Below are 11431 nucleotides of genomic sequence, written 5' to 3'. Positions count from 1 at the left end.
ACCTTCTATAATTGAAACTTTGTTGTCTTTAGTGGAGCTCAGAGCGGCTCCTGCTCACTCCAGCTCCGAGGCCATGGCTGGCTGAAAGCAGGTATCTAGGGGTTTATTTACCTTCTATAATTGAAACTTTGTAGCCTTCAGTGGAGCTCAGAGCTGGCCGGGAAGCTTGGCTTTCTCCATCACTGGGGCAACCAAGCCTCCTGCTTGCTTCAGCTCCGTGGTTGCTGGCCGCCATCTTCGTTGGGTTAATTTGCATATAGTCGCTCTGATTGGCTGGTGGGCATGGCTTAAGGCATATCAAAGGTATGGTCAATTTGCATGTTTGTCTTTTATTAGATTAGATTTTATATTGTTCCCTAGTTTATACTCTCTGCTTCAGCTCATGCCTAGTTTCTCTCTTTTCTCATTCCATGATACCAAACTCCTTGTTTGTTTCTTATTCTTTTCATTACCTAGTTACTTTAGTTTTGATTCTGCTGCCCTTATGACCCCAACTTCTAAGATGGAAAATAACCTATTCTGCCTACCTTTCAGGGTTATTGCTAGAATCGAGCCAGACAGTGCTTTGAAAGCACATACTTTAAAAGGTCAAGTCTCATTACTAACTCTGTCAGTGTCAGCTCATTGCCTGCTAAGCACCTAGTAGGTGCTTTGAGAACACAGACTTGGTTCTTCTCTGGAAAGCCTTGTCCATACTCCATGATTTTCATTTCAAAGGACTCTTGGGTATCCGCACAAAAGAGAATAAAACAAGAGAGGTTTCAAGAGCTGGCATACTCTTGATTATTGTGCAATTTTTTAATGAAATGGCAGAAGACCTACTAGTAGACACAGTATACAAGATAGCAGAGCTAGGCAACAAAACTAGGAAATTAGGTACTTGTCTTTTACATCTAGAAACAACAGGATATTTTTTCCAGCTGGAAATGATTATAATTTCTGCAAGGTAATCAAACTGACAGGATTCTTTTTATCCCAAAATGTTCTTAATTTTGGTGTGTTTGTGATAAATAGTAGGCTTGCTAAAGTTAGGGACATGCCCTTGTCACTGAGGCCTTCACAGAGGAGGGTAGCTGACAATCTCTCATCTTACTTGTGTCTCTTTTCTCGTGTTTCTTGGATGAAGGAATACTTGAATGAATTAGGTATAGGGATGCCAGAAACAAAGTGTTAAATAATGGAGGGCTTACTTTACACATACTATTAATTCTGGGAAAAAATGAATGCCTTTTGCAAACTCTTCAAATAAAATACATCTATGTTTGTTATTTTTAGCGTTATTGAAATTCATGAGAAACTATCGAATCTTATGCAAATAGCTGAGCTATCATTGCCAGCAGTTCCTGAAGTTACTCCAGATGAAAACGTATCTGAAGCACAGGAAATAGAAGTGAAAACAATTGATAAAGAACTGGAAGTAAGTTATTAAGTAATGGAAAACTTTTCTACTGCAGAATGGATGTCCTTATACATAATTCCTCAAATTGTTTTTTACTTCATCGGAGCAGAACTACATAACTCTACTTGAACTTTGTGGTGGTTCTGCCCTCTTTTGTCTCTACGTAAAGTACCAGGGATGACCCAACTTTTGGGCACATACGTAGTGTTTTCTACAAAGCTCTTCTAAGCATACCAATTATAAGAATCTTATGGTGAATGGAAACAAAACCAATCTAGAGAAATCATTCAGGTATAACTGTGAATCTGAAGAAAGAATGCTCTGCAACTTTATAACATTCCTTGTCATTTCTCACTCTAAGTCTATGTGAGCATGTTTATTACCCAAGTAACGTATGAAGGAAAACTAGAAAATACAGAGAAGCATATGTCTTTCAGACTTTTTCAATGCATATTTTTTTCCTAATTAAAAAAGATATGATCCTGCCCAGCGGATGGTTCAGTTAGTTGGAGCATCGTCCTGTATACCAAAAAAGACTGTGGGATCGACTCACGGTCAGGGCACATACCTAGGTTGCAGGTTTGATCCCCGGTCAGGGCACTTGCAGGAGGCAACTGATCAGTGTTTCTCTCTCACATCAATGTTTCTCTCTCCTCTTTTCCTTCTTCTCACTCTAAAATCAATAAACATATCCTTCAGCAAGTATTAAAAAATGAGATATTATCCTTACAGTGTGTTATTAATATGATCACAGAGTTCATACAGTTGAGTGGCTTTCTTAAAAAATCTTTATTGTTGAAAGTGTTACATATGTCCTCTTTTTCCCCCATTGCCCCATTCTAGCATGCCTCCCATCCTGCCCCAGGCCTCCACCATTCAATTGTCTGTGTCCATGGGTTATGCATATATGCATATAAGTTCTTTGGTTGATCTCTTTCCACCCACCCATCCTCCCCTGGCCTTCCCTCTGTTCCCCTGGATCTATTTTGTTCAACAATTTATTTTATTCATTAGATTCCACATATGAGTGAGATTATGTGATACTTGTCTTTCTCTGACTTGAGTGGTTTTTATGATCACTGATGTTAGTGTTCTGGTGGAGAGGGTCATTGTCCTATTTCTCCTGCACTCTAAATGGAAACTGAATAGATGGAGATCAACATGTCAGCATCATTATTGCCCCCACTCCCCTTCTGCCCCTGACAGTCTTACCAAGGAGAAGAGGAGAAGAGTCCTGCAGGCAGGGTACCTCCAAAAATATAAACCCACATTTCTCAGAAGGGGCCAAGTCTAGCATGCCTTGTTGTTTTTCCCAAACCAGTCAGATAAGAATTAGTGATGGGTCCAAAAACAGCTGGAAGTGCCCTCCTCCTTCAGGAGTGGAGTGGAAATTCCTTACCTCCTATGGAAATAGAGGAGCAGGGAATGCTGTTCTTTCCTAATCACTTGCTCTTTGAATTTTCATTTTGTACATTAATCCAATTTCTTGAGATATATATTCTGTAGTTACTGTGGTAATTTTTTTAAAAAAATCAAATGGCGGTACAACATTTTCAATGGGAAAAAACAAACAAATCTTCTGCCCAACCTCTGCCGACAATTCCAGCCCCTCGGGTCCCATCTCTGTTTGTTTTCCTCAGAAAGATCTTTTAGGATCTTCCCTAACTTTTAGTCAGCTGTATCTTTTTTCTTAAATGACTTTCTGTTAGATTAATATTCAATTGGTTACAAAACATTTTAATTCTTAACGATGAAGACTGGTACAGCCACTGTGGAAGACAGTATGGAGTTTCCTCAAAAAGTTAAAAGTGGAACTCCCATTTGACCCAGCAATCCCACTTCTAGAACTATATCCCAAGAAACCAGAAACACCAATGAGAAAGGATATATGCACCCCTATGTTCATAGCAGCACAATTTACAATAGCTAAGATTTGGAAACAGCCTAAGTGTCCATCAGCAGATGAGTGAATTAAAAAACTGTTGTACATATACACAATGGAATACTATGCTGCTATAAAAAAGAAGGAACTTTTACCATTTGCAACAGCATGGATGGAACTAGAGACCATTATGGTAAGCAAAATAAGCCAGTGGGAAAAAGATAAATATCACATGATCTCACTCATATGTGGGATATAATGATCAACATAATTTGATGAACAAGAATAGATCCAGAGACAAATGGCAGGTGGGGAAGGGTTAGAGAGCTACCAAAGGACTTGTATGCATGCATATTACCATAACCAATGGACAGACACTGGGGCGGTGGGGGCTTGCCCGGGGTGGGAATGGCTGAGGGGGGAGGGTCAGTTGGGGAAAAAGGAGACATATGTAAAACTTTAGACAATAAATAAGTAAATAAATAAATAAATAAATAAATAGGAATAGGATGGGTATGGCTCTTTTTGTTTTCTTGTCTTCATGTATTCACTCGTTATGTGGAAGTGTAAACATTGGCAACTCTCCTGATTTTCAGACTATACTTGTTGGCATTTCTTCAGTCTGAATTCACCAGGACAGTGAGTGCATTTTTCATTATTGTGAAAGCAACATGCCCAGCTGTAAGAGGATTCATCAGGCAAGAACAGTTAGCCTTTGAAAAACGCATCTTTGCAGTATTTATGTCTCCTGTGCTCTGTGCTTGCATTTATTATAGAAATGATGCCTTAGAGTTTTAGTTACACATCCTTTCCAGGGTCCTCAACTGTTACAACAAGAATTACCAGACAATGATACTAATGAAATACTGAGTACCGATAACAAATCTCCCAATGGATCAGCCATCTCAAACTCATGAGGTTTCACTTATATATGATTCTTGTCCTAAATTCTATGGTTGCCCTTTCATGTCTGTTTTGGAGAGGAACTTGTCTCTTGTTTCATTTCTTCACTTCCTTTGCAGATCACTTACAATCACAGTCTTAGAGTCATAGACCAAACTCAGCAGGTTGCTGTCTCTGAGCCATGGTCTAGAATATTCTTTGCTGAAATCATCCTTGAATCATTATTTTATAGGTTATATATGGAAAATGTTCCCCTGCACCCATTTGTCTTTTTGGCTTAGATTGTCTAAGACAGGAGAGTGAGCATCCATAAGAGTAATAATTTTAGGTTGTACTCTGCCTAAAAGTATGGGACTCAAATCCTTTCCTGGGACTAATTGTTCCCTCCTTCCTAAAAATGATCCTTTCACTCAGGTACTGCTCTGAGATGGAGAGATGAGCCCCTAGGTTGGAGTGAGAGTCAGCAGAATTTCCCTGGGGATCACATGTACGTATCAAATTGACCACAATGAGCCCAGTATCTGAGCCAAGAGGTTGGCTCTACATATAAACAAATTAGAAATAAATGGGAGGGGGGGCAAGGGAGCATTTGAATATAGGCAGATGGAGAATCCAGAGGACCTATCTTGCCTTAACCAAGGTTTGGGGCTTGCTTTCATATCCTGACTCAAATGGTATATGTGAGTGTATCAATCCCTGAGCACAAACTCCTTTCAGTCCTGATGTTATCCTCTGTATTTTTTAATTTGTCTATTATTCAACTTAGAAAGAGCTTCTTCAGCTTTAAGTGGGGCATGTTTAGATGTGTTTCAGTTCTGTAAGTTCTTTATAAGACAGAATGTCATCCAATGGAAGAAAAACTAGTATTTGTTTAGGTGAATTGGCAAATTAGTTCATAACATTTGAAAGTTGATAAATGGAAGGAACATACAAAGTTTTCTTTTTTCCCAGTATACTAACCAGCACGTAAGAAAAAAGAAAAAAAAAGCAGCTAGATTCTGTAGGGTAATATCAGATAAATCCCATTGACTAAATCTGCCAGTTCGTTGTCATGACAACCTTCACTGGGAGCTAATTAGAAGTTAACTAGGGCACTTGAAGAGATCAATTCTGATGAAGAATTAGACAGTATTTCATAACCTCTATAATCTAATATATTTATATCTATCACAATATAGATTTTTGGTGGGATATTAAATATAAGGGTCCAGAAAAATGTGCTTTTGGTTGACATGGGAAATAGCAAATCTTGTTCTTTCTCTTTCTCATTCCCTTCCCTTTTTTTATTTTCTCCCCAAATCCCTATGGTCTGGAAGAAGCCAAAAACTTCAGAAAACAGACAGCAATTTAAGATGTATCTGGAGGGCTACAGAGCAGGTGTTCTATTCACTTCTGGCTTGAAAGCCTTGTATGTCCTTCTTCAAAAATGAACACTACCAGCTCGGAACGACCGAGTTATTTTAACCTATCATTCACAGTTTTAAGGGTACCTTCAGAGTTCATCAGGTACTTGAAAGCATATGAAAGATGCTACCCATCCTGGTTTTAAGACAAAAACTCCCTTTTGGAATGATAGCATACTCATATGAAAATCTTAAACTATGTTTACTAAGTCATTCAAGATTAGTTCAGCAAACATGTCCAGAATCACTGAACAAGGCAATTAGAATCTGTGTGTTGTCAGATTATCCCAAATATCAAAGTACTCTGAAAACATAGAACCAAATAAAATTGGACATTAGCATCAAATAACAAATTATTTTTGAGACAGTTATTTGCAAAATTTTTCCAGGCTTGGGGAGAGAAGGACATATAGAAATCAGTACAATTAGGTCCCTGTCATGGAGGAGCTTATTATTGTAGGAGCATGGCTAGGTACCCAGATGTCATTCATAATGAGCCAGCTGCCTGGTGGCCCACTTTAGCAAGCAAAGTGTGGTGTTTAAGGAAACATCAATCTGATGTTCAAAACCATAGAAAACAATCAAAATCTCTATGGCACCTCTTATAAGAACATCCAAGAGGGAATCTTTTTTGGGAATACTAGTACACAGAAAAACTTCTTTAAAGTCTTATTTTCCCCAACTATCTTGCTTTTAATATCTCTCTGACATCCACAGCAAGTCTTTAACATCTGTCTCATTTGGCTCAAACTCCTAAAACTTTCCCTTCCACTCAGTCTGTGTGGAGTGTTTTATCTCCTCTCCCCTTCCTGCTCTGGCTCAGCTCTTTATTATATAGTTCAACTTAGTCTCTCTTGACTTTTTCCAGTTTTCCTATCTCCCCCATTATTTGGATTCTATACCATACAAAAGAGTAAGGTTGTGGAATCCTTCCCTCTCAATGGGGCTTTTGATGCCAATGATTCTAATTTATTGTTTTTTTATATCTCATTCATATTGGTGTGTGTGTGTGTGTGTGTGTGTGTGTGTGTGTAGAGAGAGAGAGAGAGAACAAGGGGGGAAGGGAAAGTTGGAAGGAGGGAGGGAGAGAGGCTTGAGTTAGACTTTGTATTTGCTTAAATAGCTCAGACAGCATTTTATAGCTCCTATAAACTGAAAGGCCATTTTCCGTTGGGCCCCAAAACACCTTGTGCCCTTACCAAATTGTTTCAGCAATTATTTGTTTATATGTTTCTTCTTCTCTCTTGAACTTGTATTCCTTGGCTCAGGGGTCTTATTTATAACTAGAGGCCCGGTACATGAAATTCGTGCACTGTGGGGAGGTGTCCCTCAGCCCAGCCTGCACCCTCTCCAATCTGGGACCTCTCGAGGGATGTCTGACTGCCGGTTTAGGCCCGATCCCACAGGGGATAAGTTTAGCCTGTGGGATCGGGCCTAAACCGGCAGTCGGACATCCCTCTCACAATCCAGGACTACTGGCTCCCAACCGCTTGCCTGCCTGCCTGCCTGATTGCCCCTAACTGCTTCTGCTTGCCAGCCTTGTCGATGCCTAATTGCTTCCCTGCCAACCCGATCGCCTCCCACTGCCCTCTCTTGTTGGCCCGGTTGCCCACAACTGCCCTCCCCTGCTGGCCATCTTGTGGCTGTGGGTGCTGCCATCTTTGAGGGTGGGGCAGTCAATTAGCATATTCCCTACTTATTGGCTGTGGGCGCTGCCATCTTTGTGACAACATGAGGGTCAATTAGCATATTCCCTCTTTATTAGATAGGCTTTTATCTCCAGTATCTTTAGTAAGTGAAACACAGTGCCTTTTCAATACTTGCCTGTGAAACTTTTAGTTGGAGACTTGTGGAGCGCACTCATTCCTGAGGGTGAAGTCATGGGACTGAATCTCATATTCGGTGGACAGTGAACCACCTGTTGTGGCTAGAGTACAGGGTGAATGTGGTGGGAGATGGGGCTGAGAGATGGTGGAACTACGTGCTTCCTCCTCTGACTTCCTACAGTGCTGGAAGTCTGTCTCTCCTATCCCTCCCCCTAGACCATGACCTCTCTCTGTCTTTTTCACTTCCCATTACCACTCCACAGCACTTAGGATGCATTCAGTAGAGGTTGAACAAGTAAGTGGTGAATGAACATTGCTCTGCAGGAAAGGGTCATGGAAAAGCAGGGCAGGATGTGTGCTGGAGTAGGAGAAGGTGGGGCGGCAGCTGGAAGGGCACCTCATGATCTGCATTACATTTACTAAATTAATCCTGCTGGCATGTGAAGAGGGATGAGGGAAACAAGAGTTCGAAGGATGGAAAACAATTTAGGAAGCTTTTACCATACTGTAGGTGAAAGATGATGAGGATTTCAACTGAATCAAATAATTAGCCTTATTAATTTTGAAGCAACTCAGAATTGAATTTCATTCGTCATAGAATTAAGACGCTCCTTATTAAAGGAGAAATGGGCCCTAGCCGGTTTGGCTCAGTGGATAGAGCGTCGGCCTGCAGACTCAAGGGTCCCAGGTTCGATTCCGGTCAAGGGCATGTACCTTGGTTGCAGGCACATCCCCAGTGGGGAGTGTGCAGGAGGCAGCTGATCGATGTTTCTCTCTCATCGATGTTTCCAACTCTCTATCCCTCTCCCTTTCTCTCTGTAAAAAATCAATAAAATATATTTTTAAAAAAATAAAGGAGAAATGGCAGAGATTGAGCAAGGGTCATTCTGTGTCCTCCCAGGCTCCTTGCCAACCACAGCCCTGCTCCAGCAGCTCTTGATGGGATGGGTGAGCTTAGCGCCTTCCCTGTCTCCATTTCTGTGCTAGTGAGGCCTCACGAAATCTCTCACTGCCCAACACCTAATCAGCCAGTTTCTGACCTATGTACATGGTTTACCTCAGAGAATACTACAGAAACAGAATGTTGTTGAGGTGAAATTTCTGTTTGATAAATGTTGAAATAGGAATGAAAGGCATTTATGAGGTAACATTGCTATCCATCTATTATATGAAATGATTACTGATATGGACAGTGTCACTTTGCTTGATAGGTCTCGATAAAATCACGACAGTAACCCATCATGGTTGTTATTGAAACCCTTTATGTAGTAAAAAAATATACTTTAACCAATCCTAAGAACTCAATTAGAAATATAGAAAGACTGATAATGAGAAGGATATAGGAGTGGATATGTCTTCTCCTCTGTCTAGTACAATGAACCAGAAGCCTGGAAAGTTCATCAGAGGAAACTGGTATATCCTGACCAATGCGGGGTATCCTACCTGCCCTCTATCCTTTTTGGTCCCATTGAAGCTGGCTCATATTTAGCCATGATTACTGCCCAAGTGATTTGAGTAGCCTCTCAGCTTATTTACCTTTCTCTTGTCATATTTTTTTTTATCAGGCCAGTTCTCCATTTTTGGTGTGTGTATGAGAACATTTAAGTTCACCTTTAAGTTCACACTTAAGTCTCACTTCTTGGTTAGAACAGTCCAGTTCACCTTTAAGCTGTGGCCAGAATTATCTTTTTAAAGCAATTTGATTATTCCCTCAGTCCAGTGCCTCTCAATTTTCTACACAACAAAATCCAAATCCCTTGGTTTTACCTGTCCTGGTATAAGTTTGCCCCTTCAGCCTTATTTCTCACCACTTTCACTGCCATGCTTCCTATACCAACCCACAGGAAAAATCATTTCAGGTTCCTAGGTGCCTTGAATGTCCATTGTTTTTTGCTTGCCCGGCTTCCTCCAGCCAGAATGCCCTTGTCCCCATTCTCTGACAATTGAAATCCTACTATTCTATCAACTCTCAATTCATCTGTCCCTTTCTCTAGGAAGTCTTTCCTGTCATCATGTTTATACTTACTCTAGGTTTATACTTATCCCACCTCTAGGCTCCTACAACATGTCATAGCCATGCATGTTCTGACCACATTATACTTGGTATTTTATTTAGTTGTGTATGCATCTTTTTTTTTCTCAGTGATTGTAAACTTTGGGAGGATAGGGCCCATTTCTTCATCTTTGTATTCCACAGTACCTGCTATAATACCTTAAATATATTTGTTAAATTGAAGTAAATTAGCTATAGCTTTGGAACTCTAAAATTTGATCTTTTCTATGTTCATTCATTTATTAAAACTCAGTCATAACATGGTTTGGGGCTACAAGTTCAATTTCTTGCTTTTAAAAAATATTTATTGTTGAGAGTATTATAGATGTCCTCCCCTCCCTTCCCCACATTGCCCGCCTCCACCTGGATCCTGCCCCACCCCAGGCCTTTACCACCCTATTGTCTGTGTCCTTGGGTGACAAATTCTTTAGTTAATCTCTTCCCACCTCCTCCCCGCTTCCCTCTGAGATTCATGTCTATTCCATGTTTCCATGCCTCTGGTTTTATTTTATTCATCAGTTCATTTTGTTCGTTAGATTCCTTGTTCGTTTATTTTGATTTTCAGACTCAATTGTTGATAGATACGTATTTATTGCCAGCATATTGTTCATATTTTTTATCTTTTTCTTTTTTCTTGTCTTCTTAAAGACAACCCTTCAACATTTCATGTAATACTAGCTTGTGGTGATGAATTCTTAGCTTTTTCTTGTCTGTGAAGCTCTATCTGGTCTTCAATTCTAAATGATAGCTTTGTTGCCTTTATATTCTCAGGTTTTAACCAGCAGTGGTCAGTTGTAATGTAAGAATTAATGTACTTTTATTATTTTTATAATTCCTGAATGCTACTACATGTACATATTAATACTTCCATAAAAGCAAATTGTTGCTTCCTTCAGGGATGGATACTGGCAAGACTGTGCGGCAGGCATAGTTTTTCTCTGATAATGTTATAGTTATGACTCTTATCATTGTCCGTAAAGGAAATCTTCCACAAGCTCCAGAAAAATAGACTTGCTGGGGAGGAAAGATTTGGCAGCATCTGGTAAGTAAGCTTGTGCATAGCCAAAGACTGGAAATGCACAGTGGACCTCACAGAAAGTGGACTGGATTGTCAGGACCCATCACTATGCTCAGTGCCATGGGGGGGAGGGGGCGGGTAGATTCTCACTCATCGCTGATTCTTCCTCTTATTCATCCCACATCTGGTCGATGGCTGCCTTCTCCAACTCTGTATCAGGACCTCTCAGCTCACATGGCCAGTACTGACTGCAGCTCTCTTCTGTTGTCCTTCCTTATGTGGAGGATTTGACCGATTCAACCCTGCCTATGGGTAGACCCCTCATCGGTCAGATGTATTCACATAAACACAGCTCTGTCTATACAGTAGGGTGTGTGGTAGAGCTGTCAACAATAGACAACATATGATATTGACCTTCACTTCCTATTCATTTACTCTTTCCATTTCTTTCCCAATTCCCAACCATTCTTCTCTACTTAAATCCATTTCTGGACTCTCTTCCAGGACACTCTTCTGAGAAGAAAAGTGATTTTTCAAAATCTTATTTTCATGCGAATTACTTTACTTGTTATTCTTCTGTAACATGAATTTTAACAGTGAATGTGCAGGCTAAGAATCCTAAAAAATATATTATTTTTAATTAAATCTTGTCGCTTGTAGCCATCCTGTAGTTTTTAAATACCCCTCTAAGTCTCAACCTGAAAATTGAATTTAGGTGATAAGTCAAGAAAATACAAATGAAATAAATAGTTTATAATTAAAATGTCTAATATTTAACAATAATATCAACCTTACTATATTGTTTTCTTATTTATAGAAAATGATTATTGACTGTTGCTCAGAAATAATAAGTCTGTTTATGAGTGATAGAGAGACACAACCACTATCTAAGGTATGTATCTCTTTTAAAACTATATTTGACTCGCTCATAAGTATCACTGTTGCTA

General features: G+C 39.8%; 1 protein-coding gene across 1 annotated transcript in view; it reads left to right on the top strand.

Moving 5' to 3' along the window:
• The window catches only part of CFAP54 (cilia and flagella associated protein 54), a 241930-nt gene that overhangs the window by 209500 nt on the left and 20999 nt on the right, over positions 1-11431 (top strand). The window contains exons 65-66 of the mRNA XM_023749820.1: positions 1276-1417; positions 11302-11376. Coding sequence (XP_023605588.1) covers positions 1276-1417; positions 11302-11376 — 217 coding nt within the window. The remainder of the gene's footprint in view (positions 1-1275; positions 1418-11301; positions 11377-11431) is intronic.

The sequence above is a fragment of the Myotis lucifugus genome, unplaced genomic scaffold, assembly GCF_000147115.1.
Source record: "Myotis lucifugus unplaced genomic scaffold, Myoluc2.0 scaffold_10, whole genome shotgun sequence".
Classification (NCBI taxonomy): Eukaryota; Metazoa; Chordata; class Mammalia; order Chiroptera; family Vespertilionidae; genus Myotis; species Myotis lucifugus.
Note: the sequence above shows the minus strand (reverse complement) of the source record. Positions and strands in the feature narration are given on the sequence as shown.